The 24,570-nt window shown below is 37.6% G+C and overlaps 4 protein-coding genes and 1 long non-coding RNA gene across 6 annotated transcripts; 2 read left to right on the top strand and 3 right to left on the bottom strand.

The window, feature by feature from the left end:
• On the bottom strand, window positions 1-2,933 carry LOC122276704 (pyruvate decarboxylase 2). The gene is made up of 6 exons (XM_043086608.1): window positions 2,169-2,933; window positions 1,852-2,015; window positions 1,083-1,733; window positions 879-996; window positions 458-646; window positions 1-368 (listed from the first exon to the last, which is right to left on the bottom strand). Exons 1-6 carry the CDS (start codon window positions 2,691-2,693, stop codon window positions 198-200), a joined length of 1,818 nt encoding a protein of 605 aa, XP_042942542.1. The 5' UTR covers window positions 2,694-2,933; the 3' UTR covers window positions 1-197.
• A 1,725-nt stretch (window positions 2,934-4,658) lies between these two features.
• Window positions 4,659-10,258, bottom strand: LOC122276719 (dnaJ protein ERDJ3A). Its single transcript, XM_043086627.1, has 7 exons — window positions 10,047-10,258; window positions 8,268-8,323; window positions 7,372-7,445; window positions 6,505-7,025; window positions 6,072-6,413; window positions 5,356-5,697; window positions 4,659-5,186 (listed from the first exon to the last, which is right to left on the bottom strand). The coding sequence occupies exons 1-7, from the start codon at window positions 10,131-10,133 to the stop codon at window positions 4,899-4,901; spliced, it is 1,710 nt and encodes a 569-aa protein (XP_042942561.1). The 5' UTR covers window positions 10,134-10,258; the 3' UTR covers window positions 4,659-4,898.
• Window positions 10,259-10,509: 251 nt separating this feature from the next.
• Window positions 10,510-12,699, top strand: LOC122277325. The gene is made up of 2 exons (XR_006228974.1): window positions 10,510-12,219; window positions 12,311-12,699. It is a non-coding gene; the product is annotated as an uncharacterized LOC122277325 (long non-coding RNA).
• Window positions 12,700-12,941: 242 nt separating this feature from the next.
• On the bottom strand, window positions 12,942-17,938 carry LOC122275528 (protein FAR1-RELATED SEQUENCE 5-like). Of its 2 annotated transcripts, none has more exons than XR_006228582.1 (6): window positions 16,142-16,297; window positions 15,906-16,050; window positions 13,723-15,824; window positions 13,503-13,637; window positions 13,324-13,406; window positions 12,942-13,256 (listed from the first exon to the last, which is right to left on the bottom strand). XR_006228582.1 is itself a non-coding variant. In XM_043084628.1 (6 exons), exons 2-6 carry the CDS (start codon window positions 16,190-16,192, stop codon window positions 13,398-13,400), a joined length of 2,442 nt encoding a protein of 813 aa, XP_042940562.1. In that variant the 5' UTR covers window positions 16,193-16,201; window positions 17,884-17,938; the 3' UTR covers window positions 12,942-13,397. The 2 variants fall into 2 exon arrangements, 1 of the variants encoding a protein (XP_042940562.1); XM_043084628.1 differs by adding an exon at window positions 17,884-17,938 and having other exon boundaries at window positions 12,942-13,406; window positions 16,142-16,201.
• Window positions 17,939-23,454: 5,516 nt separating this feature from the next.
• On the top strand, window positions 23,455-24,324 carry LOC122277116. Its single transcript, XM_043086993.1, has one exon. The coding sequence runs from the start codon at window positions 23,455-23,457 to the stop codon at window positions 24,322-24,324; it is 870 nt and encodes a 289-aa protein (XP_042942927.1).
• Window positions 24,325-24,570: the final 246 nt, after the last annotated feature.

Raw genomic sequence — 24,570 nt, 5'->3', positions numbered from 1 at the left:
GAAACATGAAGGATATAGATTTTTCCTTACAAAATCAAATTCAGGATGAATACAATATAGAAAACATCGAAATCTCAAGTTCAACAGGCAGACCGTTCAGGAAACAAACCTTATACTTCCTATTTAATGTGGTAACAAAAAAAAAAAGGCTCATTCTGTTTTAATTGATCATAGTATTTCGTAGATGCGGGTAGAGTTTACTGCGGGTTGGGTGGACGGCTATTGGCAGCAGAGACCCTCGAACCCCATTCAAGCAGCTCTTTGCTGGTATCATCCTTGTGAACAATCACCTCAAGGAAGCACAAGCAGTCCTTCTTGGCCCCCGTTGCCGTCTCGATTGCTTCAATCAGTTCCTCCTCACAATGGATCTAAAAGGAACGGACGTGTAGAAACATTAGTGTTTACTGTTTCCCCTCTTTTTAGCATTGAAGCATTTGTACAAGTCAAAAAAACTCACCTTGGCTGTCCAGCACTTGCCTTCGCCATTGTGTATTGCATCAATCAACCCTGTGTAGTTCCAGTTCTTAATGACGTTGTAAGGACCATCATGGATTTCAACTTCAATGGTGTATCCACCATTATTTATCAGGAAGATGATAGTCCTCTGCCCACATCGAATCATTGTTGACACATCTTGTGCAGTGACCTGTGAAGCAGTCACAACATGTCATATACAAACACATCAAGATTCCAGAAATCAAGTTCGAGCTAAAGAAAATCAATGTCAATGTTAATTCCAAATGGTGATTTGTAGAGTGAGACATCAAAATTAGGCAAAAAAAAAAACACACAAACTAAAAACTTTGCATGTGGTGTTCCACATAGCAGTTACCACAGGGTTCTTGCCTACGGCAGAAAACAGCCCAAACAAGACATACCTGAAAGCTTCCATCACCAATGCAAGCAATCACTCGCTTCTCTGGCACGGCCTGTGCATACCCAAGAGTTGCACCAACTGACCAACCGATTGATCCATACTGCATTTGGAACTCATACCTGCAGCAAGCAAGCCAGTTTTCAAAATTTTTAGCAACTGCAACCCGGAAACAAACTTAAAACGAGATATGGTCTCCACTACTTACCCGCAACCTCGTGGCAACTTCAGTTTCTGACAGTTAAACCATGAGTCTCCGGTCTCAGCAATCACAGCAGTCTCACTAGATAGCATCTTTTGTATATGCTGGAACAAAACATTAACCCTCAAAGGTTCTCTCGGTACAGCCTTCAGAGGATGCCCCTCGGGGACATAGATCCTATGATAATTGTCATAAGAAGTAGAGTTTCGCTTGAGCCGCTTAGCGAGTGCTCCGAGGAAATCCTTCATTAAAACACACCCAAATGAAGGCCCATTCCCAACCGTTACCCGATCCGGCTGCACGATGATTGCCTTCTCCTTCTTCAGAAGGAGCGAATACCCAACGGAGCTATAGTCGTTGAAAATAGGTCCAGCAAATAAGTAAGCATCCGCGGACTCCACAATCTCCGCGCAGAAAGCAGTGCTTACAGCACCCCAGTAAGTCCCAATGAAATGGGGGTGGTCCTCCGGCACAAGCCCTTTCGCTGATGGCATCACCGCAAAGGAATAACCGCAAGCATCGGCGAGCTCAACAAAGGCATCGCATGCATTTGCAACTCGCAGTTTAGGACCGCCAAGTAAAACAGGTTTCACGGCCTTATTCAAGAATTCCGCGGCTGCCTCCACTGCAGCCTCCAAACCCATCTTATTACTCCATCTGTATCACAAAATATAACATGAAAAACAGAGCACCAATAAATCTTATGGTGAAAGGTCAATTCTAACATGTAATTTAAATACTTAGTTTAGAAATCAACGGAAAGCCCAAAACTTACTTGGGAGCAAGTGAAAATGGAACAGGTTCACGGCTGAAAGTTGGATGAGGAATCGCAGCCAAGTTGCAGCCTATGCTAATGTAAACAGGCTTGCTTTCTTTTAAAGAAGTTGAAATGGCTGTATCGATCAGCTCATGTGCATCTTCCAAATTGTTCACCACAGCCTAAGGCAATATAGCATACCCAGCAGAAAAACGGATCAGTCCATTCATCGAAACAAAATTTTTAACAACAAATCATCACTTTAACCAAATTAGTAGATCAAATTTTTTATTTTTTTAATAACACAACACATAATTAAATGAAAAGCCAATTACCTGATAGCAAGTGACAGTCTGAAAGCATCTGAGCTCTTGGCTAAAGTCAGGCAAGCCAATAGTGTGGTGAAGAATTCGGTTTGTCCCGTAGTCATTGGAGTTGGGACCGCCTACTATGCAAATGACCGGCAAGTTCTCACTGTACGCGCCGGCGATCGCATTGAGGACGCTGAGCCCACCGACAGTGAAGGTGACGACGCAGGCGCCGACGCCACGCGAGCGGGCGTACCCGTCAGCGGCGTATCCGGCGTTGAGCTCGTTGCAGCACCCGATATTGGTGAGGCCAGGCTCGGCAATGAGGTGATCAAGGAGCGTCAGGTTGAAGTCACCAGGGACGGTGAACACGTCGGTCACGCCGATTTCTACGAGCCGGCGGGCGATGTGACCGCCCAGAGTGGCCTCGGACGAGTTGACGAAGGAGGGGACCGAGTCATGGATGGTCGATACGGCAACGTTCGACGTTAGGCTGCACACGTCGCTGCACGCTGGCTTACACGCATCAACCGCTCCAATCATGGTGTCCATTGAAGATGCGATCACTCTGTTAAGTGAACGGAATCACGGATACTTAGTAGCTCTCTGAGACACTTCCACAAAGAGATCGAGTGAGAGAGTAACGGTTCTTTTGTTTCTTTTGGTGTTTGTGGGTGAAAAGTTTCTGTTCTGGGAGGAGTGGTGGATGCGAAGAGTGCTAAAGGAAATTTATAAGAGTGGACGTGGCAGATACTAGGGGCGGTTTTGGGGTAGCCCTCTTGTTTTGAAGAAAATAGACAGGACAGCCATGGTGGATCTTATTATATCACTCCTAAAGGATCATGTAAAATCTTGACTGTTTGTAAAATTTAATGGAAAGAGTCCAAAATATCCATCTAATAGATTTTGTATTTCATCACTAATATCTAATTTGCTTAAATACCCTCCTTATATCTAATGAATACTGTTTCCAAATATATAAATATTTTATTTATTTCTCTCTCTTACTTTCTACTTTTATCTTTCCTTCCAGAAACTAAAAAGTAATTTTATTTCTGCTTCAGCCCCAAGTTCCTTTCATGAATGAATGTATTTTATTTTGGTTCCAGCCCCAAGTAATTTTATTTCCCCCAGAAACTAAAATGTGATTTTATTCATTTAATATGTGAATGAAAGTATTCGTGAATGGATATTATTTATATCATGGTGGTGCAAGAAGGAAGTAGTATGTAATCCTGAATAAATATTATGTAATATATATTTAGATCATAAGTAGTATGTATTTGGATTATATGTATTCATGAAGGAGATTATTTTCTGGAGTCCAATAGCAAATCAAAATGTCTTTGGTTGTGCTAGGTATATACCATCCTTTATTTTATTGAATTAATTTCTATTTTAGTTTAGTTTATAAATTTGGATTAATTTAAAATAAAACATAAATATATAATATTATATATTAAAAGATATTACAAATATCAAATTATATTAAGATATTATTGATAATTAGAGAAAATATTTGAAATGAATAAAAAATATTAAAAAGTATAATATTTAAATAATATAAAAAAATAGATAAATTGATATATAATATGTTGTAAAAATCAATCTTTAAAATTGAAAAAGTTAATTTTGATAATATATTTTAAAAAATAAGACGTAAAAATCATTGAAAATGCTCTTTTACAAAATTTCTATACTTCTGTTTTGCCCACTAAACGTATTATTGTCAGTTATTAGATAAATATCATTAATTTTTTATATAATTATAACACATCTTACATACAGGACGGGAGCTCTTTCTTTCTGAGAAATGATATGATAGTTGGCGAGTTACGACCCGTCTTGTTGACAAAAACCGTGAGCGAGGTTTTGGGAACTACCGAATTCACTGAAGCCAGAGAGAGAGAGAGAGAGAGAGCAGAGAAGAGTCCCCAGGTTCTAGAAAACCACAAGAGTCGCTGGAATTTGGAAAAGGGAATGTAATTTTTGCTTCTTCTTTTTATTATTATTTAAAGTCAAGTCAAGGCTTTTATGCTAAGCACTGACTTCGTCGGTTAGAGTCACCAGAATAACGTGTCCATCTGACTCAATAAATCTGGCGACAATCATGACAGAAAAAGGAAACATGGTTCTCGATACACATGCCCACCGTTGTTCTCCTCCTGACAACTGTACCCCCTCCAAAAGAAAACAACAATGGCTACTTTTTGTGATGAACATCTTCACCCGCAAATTTAGGTGGATCCGAGGTGGTTACCTCGTTGCACTAGAATATATGCCATTGCTTTTCTTTTAATATAATTGATACACTTACATATCTTTTTCCCTGAATTGATTTATAGGAAAGCGACTTGGATTTAGTTAACCTTTTCAACAACCCCTTTTCAAATTGTTATCCATCATTTCAAACCAAACAGAAACCATAAAATGATCTATTTTCGTTTGAATTATTTTTATACACTAAATTTTCGTATTGTTTCCTTCCTCATTTCAAAATTTTAAATAAATAACGGATTTCCCAAACCTCTTGGAGCAGCGCTTTTACATTGATTATAGAGGCAACTCTCAAGTCTACTTGAGTGACAACTACAGGTGGCAAGTCGAGGTTAAATCAGAACCAAGATCTCTTTGCTAATAATTGCTATAGCCCCCTTGATTTGGTATATTTGCTGTACTAATGTTAACGACACTATCACTCTGCTATATACATGAAACCAGAAACCAGATGGTCCAGGCTCGTTAAAATTCGCTCTCTCACTTGAGAATTGGTTTCTGTCGCGTCTCCTTAAACTGTATGTCCCCATTAAGTACAGAGCTGATAAACCCCTCTACTTCTTCTGTCGTCATGTCACCAACGTAAGCTGCAAACTTCCTCTTCCGTGGTTTGTAGGCCACTAACAGCTTATCTGCTGATTTAAATCCTCCTTTGTCAAATGCATTTAGGAATGCTGCCTGCTTTGTGGCATCTAAGAGGGTGTAGGAGATGGAATCCCTCGAGTCAAAGGCTGAAATTTTCCGCCTTGATAGTGATTTCTGAGACACCTGAAAACACAAACATTCGATAAATAAGCCACATTACAATCTTAAAAATGGAACTTTTCAATCCTGACAAGGACATGGTTGCCTAGTAAGTTCCCTCCCCAATCAAAATGAGAATACAATTCCTACACCCAGTCGAGAAAAGTACCCTAGGAAAAGGAAATTAACTAACCATGGATAGGACTGATTCCAGCTTTTCCCTTGCTCTGGAAGATCTGTAAGCACCAATAATGCAAACCGGAGTTGACTCACCGCATAGAGCATTAAAACTTGAACCAGTAAGCAGAGGTATATGTTTCTCCGAAGCAGTTTGTGCTTTCTTGGCTCCTGCCTTCTTGTTCTTTTTCTCAAAACTATCAAGTAAATTACTAAGATCATGAACTGCAGATTTCAGATCTTTCACAGAGATCCCTGTTTTCAGAATATGCTTCTCCCCATTTGATAGCCAACCAACTATAGCAGGAAGTGCATCAACTCCTAACCTTTTCACGGCTGGATCAGTAACATCACGAACCTACACACACAATAAAATATTAAATGGTCTGCTCCACATTTTTTTCTTGTTTGTGTATGTAAACAACCTAAGCATCTTTTTCATTATAAGGCGAAGAGCTACTTTGCTATGGAAGTTAACCTCACAAGCCTAATCAATGGTTTCAACATAATTGCATTAAACCTAAGTATATGCAAGTTTAAAAACAGCCACCACCCTTCTAAATGTATAGTCTCCTGTTTCTTCCTAATAGATTTAGACACCAGACGTCTATCCAATTCATTGTGATTACAGGCCAGACTAACACAAAGCCAGACCAAATCAACAGTTCTCCTTAACTGAAAGCTCAACAAAGGATATCATTTAGCAAGCCAATGGCAGCAGCAATGACGTACCTCTGAATCATAGAGGACAAACCGTTTGCGATACAACCCACTGAGAACTCGCCAAATAACAGGTGTATCTTTTTTTGTAGAAAGAAGCATGACCCTAGGCAATTTTTCAACCGTTGCAGAGAAAAATTCAAAATGACTCAGGTCAACTCTTTTCGAAAATCTTGGCAAGTGTTCTTGACAAAAAGATTTCAAACTCTTCGCATCCAAATCACCACTGTACTCCACCAAGGAACCCCTGTCACTTGCTATATAAGAATACACAAACACCCTAGCTGCTCTGCGAGGATATATGCCAAGGTCCTTACAGAAAGACAATTCGGTGTCACAATTTATACTTCCAGCCTGTCAGAGTGAACAACACAATCATACGCATGATGAAATAAAATTCAATTGATAGAGCACTTATAGACAATACATGAATACACAAAACTACCTTTAAAGCTCCTCCAAGTGAACTGGCAACCTCCTCTATGATTGATTCGAAATGTTGATTCTCCTTCAATGAAGGTGTATAAGATAACAAAAGCCATGTGATCCCCTGGTCAGCTATTTCTTTCTGAAAGGCCTGTGAATTGATGGTCCTAATACTCTTTGGGGAACTCCTAGTGGTAGACTTAGACCCGGTAGAACCACCAAAACCACCAAACCAACCCCCACCTTTCCTTTCACCGCCAAAAAAGTTGGCAAAGATATCATCTATACCGAAATCAAATGATCCTGGACCACCAGAGCCACCAAAAGAAAAGGAGAATGACTTGGAACCTGCCTGGCCATCTGTACTCTGCCATTCACCAGGTCTGAAATTAAACTGATCATGCCCTGGTCCACCACTCTTGAAATAAGTATATCCACCATTGTCCCCAGAATAGCCAGCATCAAATCCAGGACTACCCTTCTCATCCCCATACATGTCATAGTTTTTTCTCTTTTCTTCATCAGATAAAATTTCGTAAGCTGATGAAAACAAGGTAAAAGTCAACTTGAATGGTCATTGAGATAGACCCAAAAGCAAAATGCAAGAGAATTGTTCATCTAATAAATAAATAAACAATGATTAACACAATATATTTAAAACCAGAACCACAATGACTTGACATTGGAGCCACTTGCTTATAATCATTAATTTAAAGACAAAAACAATCTGAAATAATCAAATGATGACAACAAGGTTACTCATCTCCAAATCAAAATGTTCTATAAACTGAAAGCAATACAAGGTGATATAAAAATTAAAGTAATAAAACTACTTAGTCAATAGTACCTCTACTGACAAGGAGAAAGGAATAAGAAATCATCATACCATTATTAATTTCAGCGAACCTCTCTTGCGCACCCTTATTTTTATTCTTGTCTGGATGATATTGAAGAGAAAGCCTAGAAGAAAAAAAAAGGACCGACCATGAGAGATAGGAAACCTACAACATATCTGCATATTCATGTATGGCACAGTGGATGTGTGTGTGCGGGTATATTTTATGGTATGGAATTGCAATCATGCACACAAACACAACAATACTCGTGCATATAAGCCAGACAAGGCAAAGTCCTAGGCACACAATTACAAATGATGCAATTATAAGTGGATTATTTCATACCAACTATATATTTCAGGGTATTAAAGCTAACATATATTCTTCGCAAAACTCAGAAGCGCATTTTCAAATGGATTACAAATAAGTTTTCATTGGCATATAGGAAATAAGTTCTAGTAATTAATACTTCTTATCAAGCTAACACTCTGTAATACATGGTTTGTGCTCATCCAAGTAACGCTGTCCACCGAAGTGCTAACCATAATCCTTAAACTTCATTGCTGGACATGACTATTGACTGCCAGGACAATCATTTAGAGGCATACTGACCAATCCCCACCATGCAACAGCTCCCCCCCCCCCCCCCCCCCCGGGGGGCGTCCTTTCTCCCCCCCCCCCCAAAAAAAAAAAAACAATAATAACGACATCCCTACACATGCTTTCTTTCAGTCTCTTAAATCATTTTTTCATGCCAGTGCTGCACTAAGTAATATTCAATATTCTTGCTACTCATAATTACATTAAAAAACATGATCAATCACTGAACAGTAATCTTTTTCTTTTTTTTTTCGAAATAGCCAACCAACCTGTTCACTGAATAGTGATCAAATGTGAAAAAGGAAAATCTCCGTAACAAGCTACAAGAATTAAAAGGAAAACATACTTGTGGAAAGCTTTCTGAATTTCACGTTGGCTTGCATTTCGCTCAACCCCAAGAATCTGATAAGAAATAAAATCCATATAAAAAAGAAAGAAACTTAGTGCCAGCCTAAGCAGTAAAGAATGAAAGCGAACAAGCAGCAGGAACCGTACTTGGAACTTGATAGTCTATTTTTATACAATTTCTTTATTTCGGAGACATCCTTTTTATAGTTTTTTTTTTTTAAATCTCCCAGTTACATGTTATGTTATCATTGGTATCAAGTGCATCAAACTAATTTAAATGGGCTTTTTTACCATAAATTCTATTTTATCAATTTAACCAACTTTAAGTAGATAGAAGAAGAATTGGACATTTGGAACTATCAGTCTTTCAAAAAGCCTTGTTTGGCAGATGGCTATGGAGATACCATAATAGACAGAGTGCCTTGTGGAAAATTGTCATCGAATTGAAGCATAGGTGACCATGGGGAGGACGGTATTCCAATGAGGCGAGTGGGCCTTATGGAGTGGAGCTATGGAAGCATATAAAAAGAGGTAGGGACAAGTATTCAAAACATATCCGCTTTACAATGGGTGATGGATCCAAAATTAAATTGTGGCATGATGTATGTTGTGGCGATAGGGCACTCAAGGAAACTTTTTTTAGATAAATAGCACTCAAGAAAACTTATCCACAAGTTTATGGTAAAGCAAGAATGAAAGAAGCCTCGATTGCGAACCTATTCTGCAATGAGATGTTACATTTCTCAAAGATGCACAAGATTGAGAAATCGACGCTTTTTCAGAGTTCTATGACCTGTGTGCTTCACCCATTTGTTGGGAGGAGTTGAAGACGACTTTTAAGTGCCCCTCTAAGAAAGGGAAGTTCACTATCTGCTCTTTCTATCAATCCATGACAACATAGAATACAAATCCATTCCCGTGAAGGAGTATTTGGAAGACAAAGACACCCCTAAAGGCAACATTTTTTGTATGGACAGCTTCCTTGTGGGAAATCCTCACTCTAGATAACTTAATGAAACGTCACATCATAGTCATAGATTGGTGTTGTGAGATTGCCATGACATTGTGGAATGAAATATCTTTGCTCGGATGGGATTAGCTTGGGTGATGCCAATAAGGGTAGTAGACCTAGTAGCTTATTGGAGAGGCATTCAGGGCAACTCTCAGATTGCATCAATATGGAAGATGATTCCAATATGTTTATGGTGGTGTATTTGGAGGGAGAGTAATGAAAGAAATTTTAAAGATCAAGAGCAGTCAATGGACGAGTTTAGAAACTTACTTTTCAATACTTTACTCCATTTGTCGACTGCAATTTTTTTTCGTGGCATAACTTATCCTGAACTCCTTATATCACTATACTAACACGCTTAGGCATAGATCTAGATCAGTAAAATCTATTTTATCAATTAGAAAAAATACTTAGAAACAATTAAAATTACAGCAAAACTTGATAGGCATGCGCCAGTGAGCCATAAATTATGACAAAATGCCATTTCAACCGATAACTAACCTTTTGTTATTTCCCCGATTTTACCTACATTTGTATCAATATACTCCTACTTTTCTATCTCGTGGTAATTGGGGCACTAAAAAAGTGATATACTTCTTCGATTAATTATCCTATAAATCTACCAAGAGCAAAAAATTATGCTTAAAAGGCCAAAATAACAAAACCAAGTTTAACTAACATGATTCTTGGAAGCTACCAATATATTTGGGGAAAAACCAGAACCGGAGAAAATCACGGACTGGAAATCCGGATCGACATCCTTACCTTGTAGGGATCGATGGTTTTCGCTTCTAAGATTAAAACGAATAGCGAAACCGAGAGAAGAATCCACAATGGTAAACGGGTATCCATAATGGGATACGAATTGTGACTCGAGGACCGAAATATTCCGAGGTGAGAGTGCGCGACTCGTCGGAAATTTTAATACGTATACGAGAGTAGGGCTGAAACTTGAAAGTTGAAACGCAATAAGGTTGAAAAGGGTGGTCCAATTATATATGTTCGAGGAAATCCAGATGGTTCGAGGGTTTAGGCAGTTTGGTGTACGTGGCAGTCAGGTATGATCCCACGCGAGCTGGCCAATCAGATTTTAGAGTTTCTTCATCTTGTGAAACAACGCACCGCTCACGCGCCTAATTTGAGCGGCGTTGAAGTTGGGTGCACATAATAGGAATAGGAAAATGCCGTGTGTCGAGACAACGGGCACAAAGCATTTTGACAAGAATAAATCCACTCAGCAGCCACTGTTTGGTGAAGCCACTTTGCACACATGACGTGTAGACTGGACCGGGTTCACTAACACTGAACCGGCTCGAAGACAACCCTCTGCCAGTTCGAATCCCTCCCTCTGCCATTTCGAATCCCTAATTTCACTTTCAGACCCCCCTTTCTCCCGAGCGTGGAACGACGAAGATGACGAAGAGGAAGGGTTGAACGGTTTCTTCCAAGAAGCCGTGTCGAATCCCTCATTTCACCCCCCCTTTCTCCCGAGCGTGGAAAGACGAAGACGTAGACGACGAAGAGGAAGGGCACGCACGGTTTACTGGGGTTTCATCTCTCGGACCATTCACAATCACGGTTTCATCTCTCTCTCTCACACGCTCTCTCTCTCTCCTCGCCCGACGGTCGGTTTCTTCTACTCTGTCCCTGTTTCTCTCTCTTTTTCTTGCCGTAACCCTAGCCTCCTGTCACTCCGATTGACCCATTACACACTTCGGTTTTGACCCATTACACACTCTCTATCTCTCTGTTGGTGCTTTTATTTGGATTTTGGTTGTGAGAAAATAGTAGTTGAAATGGGTAAGTGAAATTTTGTATTAGTTATTTTGTATAGATAGCTTCCTTCTTGATCTGCATGATGAGTTGAAAATCCTTGTAATAACTAACAGCCTTTTTTATATATTTGTATACGTAGGGAGGAAACCCCACTTGATCTGCTCAAACGCTGCTCTATGTTAATTTTTCCTGTTTTATTTGGTTTACAGTGCTAACTGCTAATTTTAAAAAATTGTACAAGGGAGCTAGGTAAATGTCATTGCATCTTGTTATGTAATTCCTACTTGTTTTTAACTTGTTTGTGTGCTGATTTTTAATCCTTGGTTTTATGAAATTTAGTCTAATATAGGGGTTGTTGAAATGATTTTGTCTGAGTTCAAATGATACACCATATTTAGACATCATGCTCATATGCAATACTCTTCATATGAAATGTATTAACATCATTGGGGCTTACAGTTTGGTCGAATTTTGCATTTGTAGAGTGGATATTCTTATTACATGTACACATCCTGCTTATACCACATTGGGGCTTAAAAAAAAAGGCAAAGTGAGAAAGAATAAATCCATGAATTGTCAAAGACCATTTGTCATAAAAGGTGGTGAAGTTATTGTGTAGGCCTTAAATTCTTGTAATCCAACCAGTTTATTAGCTTTGTTGAGTCATAAGGAAGGGCAGAATTTGGTCACTAAGTTGGCCTTGGATTTTTGTGTCTTTTCATGTGAATGGTAAAAGAAAAATTCTATTTACATTATGAATATGTACTTATATACTATTTTGGTTGAGCTGCTAATAATGGTGTAGAGAAGTTTGATCCTTAAAACCAAAGACCAAACCTATTACCACTTAATCCATTTCGGTATGGTTGCTTGTGTAATTTTACAGTTTATTGGCTTTGTTGAGTCATATGGAAGGGCAGAATTTGGTGACTAAGTTGGGTTGTTATTAACTCCACCATGTTAATAGCTTAAGTTTTATGTCTTTGATTTTGTAATTGGTTTTTCAGAATCACGCATGGCACCATCCGAATCATCATCTGTAGTTAATGATTTTGTGATGGAGTCACCAACTTGTTGGTGTGGTTTAAAAACACCACTAAAAACATCCCACACCAAAAAAAATTCCGGAAGGAGGTTTTTTGCATGCCCAAATTATAATACGGTAATACCCAAAAAATATTAATTTTTTGGCATTTTTTACCCGAAAGCCGGTATTTTAATCATGTTAATTAGGAGTTTTCCACTGTGTGCAGGGAGATGCTCGGTGTGAATTTTTTGTTTGGTTGGATATACTAACTCTACTAGAGGAGAATTTTCGTGTCAGAGAGAATAAGGCTTCTTGTTGCTGGGAGGACATATTACAGCGCGACTATGACGTTAGGAAAAGGGAAGAAAAAGTCCGAGACGCTGTGAAGAATCTGAAAAAACAAAAACAAAAGTTACTGATGATGTACTGGGTTTTGACATTTGTAGTTATCTTTGCTTGGTTTGGATAAATACCATGTAGTATCGAAAGTTAATTTTGGAGCTGTTTTGAGATGTAGTTTTTTTTGTTGTGACAGCTTGTTAACCCCATGTTGGGGATATACTCATTTGCAGCAGTTTGGATAAATACCATGTAGTATCGAAAGTTAATTTTGGAGCTGTGTTGAGATGTAGTTTTTTTTTTTTTTGTGACAGCTTGTTAACCCCATGTTGGGGATATACTCATTGTAATTTCTTGTTGACCCTTCTGTGTAATTAGTAACAGTGGCAGCTATTTAAGTACTTGACAGATTATGTACTAGCTAGCTAGTCATTTCCATGGCTTGACTGAAGTAAAACAATGCAGTGAATACGCAGGTTACATATTTCCAGTGCTTCTCAGGGTGCACAGGCCATTACCCGAAATAATTAACATCCAAGATTTCATTAGATGAAATTGTAATTGAAATAACCCGAGTATGTACAAATTCTGTTTCCCTAACAGTTAAAATCCAACCACCTTCATCCCAAAACTTGACAAAAAATTCTGAGTAACAATACCAACTGTAAATGTCAACTTGGGGCCCGAATTTTACTTCCAACTCATATACATCAATACATTTGTAGTTGTCTACTTACATTTGAGATTAGCATTACAATAAAAAAGTTCATCTTTGCCTGATCTGAAGGTTCTTGATTCCTAATTGAGGGGCATAGTATAATACAAAATTTTACCTGCACCAAATAAAATAATTAAAATTAGCCACCATTAAAAATACATTTGAACATAGAGAGAGCTTACCAAAAAAGCTATCTCACAATGCAAAAATACCCTCTCCAAATGGTTTAAATAACGAACCCATCAATCCTATGGCTTCACAAATTCTGTTATTCAAAAAACACATCGGCACTATATTAAAACTTATTCATTGAAATTTCTGAACATATCACATATATTTACAAAATGATGTAATGGTTAACCTCATCCCCTGGTGGTGTGGATTGTGTAATAATGCTGTTTTGTGTCCCAACATATACCCCATCAGAAAATTGGGAGTGTTGAGATCCCGGGTTGTCATCCAATCCTGTTTCATCTGCCAAGATTTTCCTGCATGTCTAAGTTCCCAAACAATATATGACATATGTTAAACTCATGATGAAAAAGTATTGTATTGCAGGTTAAAACAAAGGAAAAAATTACCCGTTTGCTTTTCTTTGTGGCCATCTTTTCCACGTGTGGAACCCTCCTCTTACTTGGGGGTCTCCCTTTTCCTCGTACCACATTTGGGCTTAATATCTTTTTCCCCTTATCCAATACCACATCTGCTTTCTCCTTCGTATGAATGAGTGTCGAGTCTACTGTTGAGTCTTCACATGTTTTCTCAAAGTCATCAACAACACTTAGGAATGCATGGACTTTTTCAGAATTTGAAGCTATTTTGGTTGCTAATTTCAAACATCTCTTAACAACCAGCTCATAATTCCGACTATCCTCTCTGTCACCATGGTCATCGTAACTACTTCTGAGTAAGGTGTATCTCCTCTTTACGTCCTTTCTCCAGCGATCCAACACATATACACTTGGCAGCTCTTTAATCTTCTTCAACTGACAAACTCTAAGTGCATGCCGACATAGAATGCCCCTAGTTTCAAATAGTCCACACGTGCATCGCACCTCCACCTCCTTTTCATTAAAGTATACTGAGTAATTGACTGTTTTAATGAGCTCGTCAGTAGAAATTTCATCCAACACATCGTACTTACAAATTGACCCTTCTGTGCTTACCAACGAACAATTACAAGCCATTAAGCCTAGCAACTCCCTTTGGAGCTCTTTGAATTTTGCATTTGTATATACGGATTGGAATTGCTTCTCTATGTTGAAGTGAGATACGCAGGGAATAGTCTGGTTGATAGATTTGAAATCAGCAAGTGTCTCGACCTCGACCTTCTTTCTAAGTGCATTATCAAACTGATCAACAAATTCCTTCAATGTCGTTCCGGAATGCACATAGCCATCGAAAAATGCATTCATACTTTCTGACCTTTGGGTCGTGCTCATACCAGCCCAAAATTCACCTTTCAAGTAAACTGGAATCCAAAAAGACCTTTCCTCGTATAAGGCTTGGAGCCATTTATTGCCGACCAGATCATACTTCTCAAGTAGTTCACCCCAACTCTCCTCAAATTCATGGATGGTCTGTGAATCATATAATGTTGTCTGAATGTCAGTCTTCAACCCCGCATTGAACATGGCGTGAGACCCCAACTTCTCTGGAAGTTTGCGCAAGATATGCCATAAACAAAATCTATGACGAGTGTTGGGGAATACAATGGCAATAGCACTCTTCATGGCCCGATCTTGGTCGGTTATGATGGAACAGGGGGCCCGACCATTCATGCAATCCAACCACATTTGAAATAACCACACAAAAGTGGTTGTGTCCTCACTCGAAAGCAATCCTGCCCCTAGTAATATGGACTGCCCATGATGGTTAACACCAACGAATGGAGCAAAAGGCATCCCGTACCTATTTGTTAGGTACGTAGTATCGAAGGTTACTACATCGCCAAAATACTCATAGGCCGCTCGACTACGAGCATCAGCCCAAAAGACATTCCGTAACCTCCCCTCATCATCCACGTCCATGACAGAAACGAACCCATCATTCTTGTCTCTCATTCTTTTGAAATACTGATTAAGTGCATCTCCACCTCCTTTACCCAACCGTAAATGTCTGGCCTTATCAATATAATTCCGACAATCTTTCTCCTGAAACTGAAGATTCTCATAACCTCCAGCATCAACAACAAGAGACAAAAAGTTCTTATTCATCCGTATACCCGCTCGATCATTCAAGTCAAGGACCCTTTGGCTGTATTCATCTAGAACCTTGTGAGATCGCAATAGCCTAGTCTTCTTGGGGTTTACAGTTACATGGTTGTGTATATTTTCTACAGTAGTGAAAACCCACTTGTCAGTCTTACTCAATGTCGCATTTACTCTGGCCTTACAATCCGTCCTAGTTGTTGGTCGTGGCTTCGACATATCACTGTTCTTAGGTTCGTACTTTCCGCCACGGGCACAACCAACTGTCACATAAACTGGCCTCCCATCATCATCTCTCCTAGTCCTCTGTATCCGTACACCAAAACCCTGTTGTTTCGCATAATGCTTATAATAGGCTGTCAGGTCTTTCACACTTGCAAATTCCATACCGGATCTGGGTGCATCAACTCGTACCTCATCTTCTTGGACATTAGTGGTACCCTCTAAATCTTCATTTATGTCGAATACCATTTCTACATTTATTCAAATATGAATGGATTAGCATAAAAAGAAAGCTCAAGTACTATAATCATTTAAAATCAAACTATAAATACCATCGGCGTTATGAACATCCTCATCAATAATTCGTGATGAACACCCAACATTTTTTTCAAATTCAGCAGCAGTTGACTCAGGGGGCGCTTCTCGTGTCAGGTCTTCTGGATAATTCGGTGGAGTGTATGGCATATAAGGTGGCATCTGCTCAAATAGGACATTGTTAGGCAACCCATGTTTAGTTTCTCAATAAACTAAACAAAATAGAGCCTTTTAAATTTTCTAATAAATATACCTCAAATGGATGATCAAATGGGTTAAAGTCTTCATCAAATGGGTTGGCCATGATTTAAATCTACAAGTCAGCAGCAAGCAGCAATTATGCTGTTAATTAGATTCAGCAAATTAAATCATAGGTTATGATTGAACGGCGGTAATGAGAAGAAATTACTAAGTCATGGAAATAGTATACTTGTTTTTTCTCTAAGCTACAGAGAAGAGTGGGAATGGGAATAAGAATAAGAAATAATAAAACTAGTTTGTGAGAATGACTACGATGCTACAGAGGAGCTATGAAGAAAATCATATTCAAGTCACCTACCCAAACTGATTGCCATAAACATCATATTTCATGAAGCAATTATATTCACTAATAATTCATCTCCAATTATATTCACTAAATCATAATAACAATTTGTTCATATGATTTGAAAACCGTTTAAGAGAGTGTAGTCAATGCAACAAAATGTTACAGCCTATTTTGGAGTATGTTAGTCATTAAAGTTAATAAAAAATAAAATTCATGCATGTTAAAAAATAAAATTCATGCATGTCAACCAACCAACCCTACTATAATGAGCACCATTTTATGGATCAACATTCAAGGACCACCTGAAATTCAAAACTCACACTTGGTTTTGGTTTTGGTTTTGTAGTGAGGCCTAATAAAAAATAAAAGGCCAGTCCTGCATGTAGTTGGTTTAATGATCGATCAGAAACAAGTTGTTGGACATATATTGCACATATTATGTATGGTGAATTTGAAATTATTGGCAGTATCGAAGGTATTTGTTATGGTTTATTGGGGGAATTGATTATATACGCTACTAGTATATATCTAGATCTATATGGCCATCGCAGTATATACGCTACTAGTATATATTCTAGAATATATACTGCGGCAAGACCTATTAATAGTGGCTTAACGTGGGGGCACATCCAGAATAGTTTATTTCACAATGCACTAATGGCAGGCATTTATTTATCATATATGTATATGAAAAAAACATTGCAAAGATATTGGTATCAATATGCGAGAATGATAATGTTAGTTATTTCATACCAAGCCCTGCATTTATAAACGTGTGCAGAAAATTCATTTAAACTCAGAATTATACATTTGGTTGGAGGAGGGGAAATCTAACTACTATCAAATGTGGATGACAGTTTGCCAATCAAAACTCACAAACATATTTTACTTACAATATCATACAAAAATGCTTTTCATCAACCCATATCTTACACTAATATTGGACATAGAACCAATTAAATATATAGTATTTAACTTCTTATGATACCTGGGTGGGAGAAGGTTCAACTGTGGCAGGAACTTACCAGTGTTTGAGTAAGCAATGAAATACAATAGGTGTTCTTAACTATTAACTAAACTCAGTAATCTACTAAACACATTAGATGTTCTTAAGCGATAGGTTGTACCATATCAACCCTGATTAATTTGAGAAGTAACATAACAACTATTTCATTCCACCATATTCCAAACTTAGAGAAGCCGAGCAAAAGCTTGGATTTTTATGCCACAATCCACAACCATTCAAACCTAGCAGAATACACGTAAAAGCTGACATTTTTATCTCATTTCTCCAAACCAGTTCAAAACTAACGGAAGCCAACCAAAAGCTGAGGTTCTTCTCCATGCCCTAAGCTACCATACCATCTCGAAAAACAGAAAAATCGAATCTTGATGTAAAACTGAAGAACATAATGTTACAACACGTACGAAAATGGTAAAATATTTACCTAAGCTTCTCAGTGCATTTACCCGAAAAAACAGAGCTTTACGAACTGTTTTTTCTTTACTCTGTTCACAATCGTTTCAAGGGGAGTGGAAGCACTGCTGTAGGAGACTCGCAATGTGGCGCTGAACAAAGCCTCACCGTCGCGAGGTGGCGCTTGGAAGAGGAAGGGCAGATGCGGGTTCGTGCTGAGGAACAACGGAGTTTCAGGGGATGTTGACCTCGTTTCAGGGGATGTCGAACTCGTGGGGAGCGGCGTCACTGGGAAGACGACGGACTGACACACGAGAAAGTGGCTGATGACACAGACGCCGTCGCCGGGAGGAGACAGAGACGCCGTCGCCGGGAGGAGCTGGGTAGATCAACCACTACGCGGGTTGCTGTCTCGGGAGAGGGTGCTTCGCGGGTTCATTTCAAATGGGGATGAAATCGATCAAACTGTATTTCAAATAACTTCTAAACGCACCGTTTTGGTCAAAATGAAAAAAAAAATAAAAAAATTAAAAACCAAGAGAAGCCACGTAGTGAGTGCATTGTGTGCACTGCTACAGTGGCTTCTCTGTAGCTTTACTCTTTTGACAATGGTCACCGGCAAACTATTTTTTTTTTTTAAACTTAGTTATTAAGTAAATATCTTTTAATAATATTATAATTTTTTAAAAAAATATCAAGATAATTATAAAAATAAGTGAAAAAAAGTAAAGAAAATAATTTATAAGATAAGATAATTTATGTTATATTATATTAATTAGTAATTTAGTATATAATCTAAAAAATTAAAATTAATATATATGTACCAATCCAATTCAATTAAAACCGATGTTCTAAAAATAAAATAGAAACCTGATCGATTTTTAACTAATTTTACTTAATAGAAATCAGTATTGGACTAGACCAATTAACCTACCGCATCAATTTTTTTATTTTTTTTCAACCTACTAAATAGTTCAGTTCATTGAAGAAATGTAAAGAGAACATTTATGAAAGACAATGTTAGATATAGTTATAATTTTATTTTTAGTTTTATCTTCAAAGATTCATTTTGTCAGTTTTCTTCTAATCAAATTTCATAGTTTCATAATGTTCAACACATCAAATTTTATGAGTTTTTTAACGTAGAGTTAGCATTTTTCTTTATATATATATATATATATATATATGGAAAAGCTGTATTATGGAACTCGTGTGTCACGCTATTAAAATTTGTAGATGTTATAATTTAATTTTGAAGATAAATTCTAACATTTTAATTTACAAATTAAATCTTATCATTATGTAACAAGGATGATGTATTTTACACTCCGATTTAATAATAGACTATATTTTATATATTTTGTTTGATTTTGAAACAATTATAGAAATTTTTTAGCACATTTTTCTAAAGATTTTAGTTTTCAATCTGATTATTGACACATTGTACAAAAAGTATTTTTGTTTTATAAATATTTTTTATAATTATAAATTTTATTGGGTAAGTAGTGTATTTATATTTTCTTGTTGTTTATAAACCGAGTAGTACAATTTTCTCAATCATATATGAAGAAATATAACTAACTGTTGTATTTGAGAATTCCTAATAAAGGATCTTCATTATGAAATTATGCTGATTTCATCATCTAGAGTCCACTTTGAGACCTAGCTTAATTCTTTCACAATTACAACTACTTGCACAATTAACATCTTGCTTAATTCTACGAGAATTATGGCTGGCTCGAAACTCACAGCAAGATAGGAATTAGGTGTTCTCAAATCCTCTTATTTCATTATTTTTAAAGTTTTTAAATGGTTGAGTGAGTTGAAGTACTTGATAATCAAGCCTAGAAAAGCTAGGCTCTATCCAAGTCAAATGATATTACAGTCTTGGCTACATGCATGTTCGTTCCTATACTACAATAAAATTAATTAAAAAAGAAAAATATTTTAACCACAAAGTGATTACATAAAAATAATCTTACAAACTACTATAGTTGGTCAGATTGTAAAGTTACTTTTATTGTAAATATTAGATCTAACAGATTACATGAAACTAAATCAGTTTGTGAAATTACTTTTATATAATTATTTTGTGGCTCTAACAGTCATCAAATAAAAAGACCTAAACTAACTCCTCCCATTGGAAAAACGATACTTAATATTTTGGAGCCTTTAAGGACAATTCAAGCCCATGAGGTTGTGGGGTTTATAATTCGTGATCATCTCGGTCACTCTTCTTGGGGTTGGCTCACATATTTATAGTAAATTTTCTGCCGTTAAGCTGGTTTGATATTGTATTATCGATTGGGCATTTATGACCTTCAAGTGGAAACAAACTCTTCTACTTGCAATACATTGGTTTCATTAACAGCAAAAACCTCCTTAGCACTGTGTAGATATTTGGAGGGGTATCCTTGAACTAGCAACTCTCTTGTCTTTTGAGAGAAGCATATATACAGGGAGGGTAAGAAATGCAGCAGGTGGTGAACTTTCTTCTCATCCTGTCATCTACCTATAAATTTGTATGGTATTTTGGCAATACTTGGCAGGGCAAGTTTACCAAATTTTAGATGGATATAATTTCTTTTTCTATATCATTCATCTGTTGTTTTTTGTTCTAAGCAAGCATTCATATATATTATAAAGAAACCAACAGTACAAGAGTAAATTTTAATTATACACATTAAGAGGAGGGTCATTTCTACTATAAAAATCCAAAACACTAGGAGGGAACCAGCTGAGGGAAATGTTCCCAAATAGGAGTTTGAAACACTACAACAATTATGTCCAATTGCGGCATTTTTTTCACTGGGGATAAAAAATTTGTCGATAGTTTCAAAGATTTTGTGATGTGTAGATGAGTTCTCAGGGAGTTACTGAAGCGCGATTATTAAATCTTGCGTTGCGGCAAGATATGGTCGCAGCTATTTTGAACTACCGCAGTTGAGATCATTCTACGGCAATTTGGGGACCCGCAGCTATGAAGGAGCTACAACAGCGACAGTAATTTGCCGCAACAGTTAACGGCTTTCTTTATAAGCCAGCAGTGACTTCAATCGTGGGAAATCAGGGGGCGTACGGCGATCAAGGTCGCCGCAAGAAATTATACACATCTCAGAAAATCTTTTAACGTCGAGATGTCACTACTATGTTAAATAGACTATATATATTTTCATTCCCTAGGAATTTCGGTGAGGCACAACTCGTGGGTTTCCCTCATTCCTGATATTTCTCTTGGATTTCTTGCCGTCACTCTTGCTCATATTTCGGTGATCTCCTCGCGCCAATTGTAGCCACCGATCGGCACCATGAAATTCTTTCCGCTGGTTCGCATCATCTTCGATTCCCTGCAATCAGCTTGGTGTTTCTCTCTCCGTGGTTATCTCTCTCTCTCTCATTCAACCGCTAAATATAACATCCATAGAGGTATTTCTTCTCTCCCGCCGATCACCACCAAAAGTGATTTGTTGCCCACCATTTGCCGCACCATCCGATGGCCAGACCGTACAACCTACGGTATGTTCTCTGTTTCTCTACCTTTTCGATCCATTCTCTGTCATTCAGTACATATGATTTTGGTTGAATTTTTGCTTTTCATTTTTTGTATGTAAGAGTTTGTCTTGATTTAAACTACACACATGATGAATTGTATGTTATAACTTAGGAAAACCATAAAGTTGTTTTTAGGACAACTATCGGTTCACATTGAAACAGAGGTTGAAGGATGGGGATTAGCAAGTCCGGTTTTATTGTGTCTTCGAGATTGACTAAAAATACCCAATTGATGGAATCCCAGCTCATGAGTGGTAATGTGGTTTGGGTGCACAAACAATGGGTGTTATTGGCCAATTTTAAACTCAATAGTGATGGTTATATAAATATAGATTATAATTAATTCATCTTTTCTTTGGGTAATGATTTTTACTATGTTTCCCAATTTTAACAACACATAAACTTGAGTCTACAACATGCTTCTCTACTTAGTGGCCTATTATAGTATATTATACTTTCTACTAAGATTTGATAAATATTTTGAGCTGACTTGGGGGTAAATATGCTAGTATAGCCAACTGTGTAAACCAGAACCCAACTCAAGATTATGAATTTAGAATGCATATATCTAGTGAATGTGCCTTACTAAATCATTATGTAGATTTAGTTGATGCGATTCGCAATCGCCATAAAATTATGCTTCATATTAAAGGCATTAAAATCGTGGTGAATTGTTTTTTGAACTGTTGTTTATATCGGGCCATCAAGTTCGCTTTGTATAGTGCTATTTTCCTGTTTGACGGACTATATATTTAACTTTTTCCCTTTTTTTGCAAAGGGTGCTTGGCCAATACTCTCTTCCTTGGTTGAACAACACATTGTCGCCGCTGCTGTGATCTCAACCCTGCTGCCGTGCCGTCAAAGAAGTCACTGGTAAGCTCCTCCGCTGTATGTGAAATTTCCACCATTCACTACTTCTCTCTAGGAAATTTGACTATAGCTAGGTATAGACCGAATTTTCCCATCTCATTTGTTGTTCAATTTTTCAGAATTTTTTTTTTCTTCAGCTAATTTGTTGTCCAACATTGTGCATATACTCTAATTTCATACTAGTTGATTAGAGTATATTGAGTTTTACCATACATCCATTTTACTTTAGACAACAAAGTAATTAAAGCAATTCCATATAATTAGACTTTGTGAATGTTTGATGACCATCCAAATTTACTGCCTCGCGAATGGCCCTTTCTTGGTTGACTGGTTTCCATCAAAGTTTCTAAAATAATTGGGTGCATAGCAGTTCCTCGCTTTTGATTATAACTGGGCAATTAAATTGCCACTGAATCCCTTTCACATTCAAGCATGTAAGACATAGGTCCTGGAAAGTTGAATGGCCTGAGATAAACTAGAGCTGATAGATGAATGCTTGGGTTTGGTAATACAACTTCCTTAGGCTACATGGTACACCGTTTATGGATGTGTATGTGTTTCTGGGGTAATAAGGAAAACACTAGCCTTTTATTAATAGCTTCTTTTGTGAAACTTGATTTCAGTTTTTTGCTGTTGGCACAAATAACTAATAATTGCTTGTGGACTTTAATAAGCTTCTGGAAATGGTAGAATAGGGAAAAATACACCTGAAACAAATACATTGTCTATATTAAACTAGGAAGCAGATTTTACGTCAGAAAATATAAAGAATATTTGGATCTATCAAATTCCAAATGTTCACCCTTTCTCGCCCTTTGTTACTAAGCAAAAATTAAAGGCATATAGAATCTAGTTGGAAGGGGTACAGAATTTTTCTGCCCCCTTGTGAAGGATGAGCAAGGTATTTGTACTTTCAACTAGCGTTTGTGCATCGTATTGAATATGTTGGTCTACTTTTATAGAAAAATCTATATGCTTGTGACTCCGTAATGCTGGATATATGATTTCCCTAGAAAATTGCTGTTTTGATTTTCCCGTTCATATTCTTCATTAGTCTATTGTTTATGGTTTCATTGATGACCTATTATCACACAAGGTTCAAATGGACAAGAATTAGATGCACGTGCCAAATAGGTTTACGTCAGCTGAATATAGTGAATGGGTTAATAAACTCCTCACTATGGCAAGAGCCCATGCACCTGAAAGTACTACTTTTAGGTGTCCATGTCGGAGATGCCGTAATAACCTATTCCTACCAATCAACGAAGTCGAAGATCATCTCTTCATGAACGGTATTGATCCAAGTTATACACATTGGATCTTTCATGGGGAGGGTGAAAGCTGGAGTGTGAATTCGTCTTACAGTAATGATGATGGCTTTGATCCAACTCGTAACCTTGTTGATGATATGGATGACATGCTAGAGGACACGCGGGCTGGGACATTCATGGACCATGGCAGTGTCCCACATGAAGATGGGCCGACTTCCCCGCCAACTGGCAATGACGGGCAATCAAAAACATTTGACCAATTATTTGAGGATGCAAAACGTCCACTTTATCCAAGTTGCGAGAAGTTCTCGAAGCTCTCATTTATAGTTAAGTTGCTTCATATCAAAACTGTTGGTGGTTGGACTATCAAGTCATTTAATATGGTTTTAGAATTGTTAAAAGCAGCATTTCCAGATATTGAAATAACTACCTCATATCACGAGGCCCGATGCTTAGAGCGTGGGTTGGGTTTCAGTTATGTGAAGATACATGCATGTCCAAATGACTGCATGCTTTTTTGGAATAACCATGCAGACAAAGAATCTTGTTCTAAATGCAATGAGTCGAGGTGGGAGTCAATGAGTGGGAAAAAGGAGAAGATTCCCCAAAAGGTGTTGCGCTACTTTCCTCTGATTCCGAGGTTACAGAGGTTATTTATGTCGAAGGATATTGCAAAATCTATGAAATGGCATAGAGAACAAAGAGTTGATGACCATAGTACTTTAAGACATCCTGCTGATTCTAAGATGTGGAGACAATTTGATAAAGACCACAATTAGTTTGCACAAGATGCTCGCAATGTGAGACTGGGCCTAGCCAGTGATGGGTTCAACCCGTATAATAATTTGGCTAAACCCTATAGCATATGGCCAGTGATACTTGTGCCATACAACTTACCTCCTTGGTTATGCATGAAAGATCCATACTTAATGCTATCTTTGCTCATTCCTGGACCTAAAGTACCAGGAAATAACATCGATGTTTATTTGCAACATTTAGTTAATGAACTACAAGAGCTATGGGTT

The sequence above is a fragment of the Carya illinoinensis genome, chromosome 9 (genome assembly GCF_018687715.1).
Source record: "Carya illinoinensis cultivar Pawnee chromosome 9, C.illinoinensisPawnee_v1, whole genome shotgun sequence".
NCBI classification, from domain to species: domain Eukaryota; kingdom Viridiplantae; phylum Streptophyta; class Magnoliopsida; order Fagales; family Juglandaceae; genus Carya; species Carya illinoinensis.
Note: the sequence above shows the minus strand (reverse complement) of the source record. Positions and strands in the feature narration are given on the sequence as shown.

Coding starts and splice junctions, on each gene's coding strand:
- LOC122275528 (XM_043084628.1), bottom strand. CDS start 16,192: ATGGCCAACCCATTTGATGAAGACTTTAACCCATTTGATCATCCATTT. Junction 15,825..15,905: donor GGATGTTCATAACGCCGATG/GTATTTATAGTT, acceptor GAATAAATGTAG/AAATGGTATTCGACATAAAT. Junction 13,638..13,722: donor CCACAAAGAAAAGCAAACGG/GTAATTTTTTCC, acceptor TTGGGAACTTAG/ACATGCAGGAAAATCTTGGC.
- LOC122276704 (XM_043086608.1), bottom strand. CDS start 2,693: ATGGACACCATGATTGGAGCGGTTGATGCGTGTAAGCCAGCGTGCAGC. Junction 997..1,082: donor AAGTTGCCACGAGGTTGCGG/GTAAGTAGTGGA, acceptor TGCTTGCTGCAG/GTATGAGTTCCAAATGCAGT. Junction 647..878: donor TTGGTGATGGAAGCTTTCAG/GTATGTCTTGTT, acceptor ACTGCTTCACAG/GTCACTGCACAAGATGTGTC.
- LOC122276719 (XM_043086627.1), bottom strand. CDS start 10,133: ATGGATACCCGTTTACCATTGTGGATTCTTCTCTCGGTTTCGCTATTC. Junction 7,026..7,371: donor GTTCGCTGAAATTAATAATG/GTATGATGATTT, acceptor TGTTTTCATCAG/CTTACGAAATTTTATCTGAT. Junction 6,414..6,504: donor CACTTGGAGGAGCTTTAAAG/GTAGTTTTGTGT, acceptor TCACTCTGACAG/GCTGGAAGTATAAATTGTGA.
- LOC122277116 (XM_043086993.1), top strand. CDS start 23,455: ATGGCAAGAGCCCATGCACCTGAAAGTACTACTTTTAGGTGTCCATGT.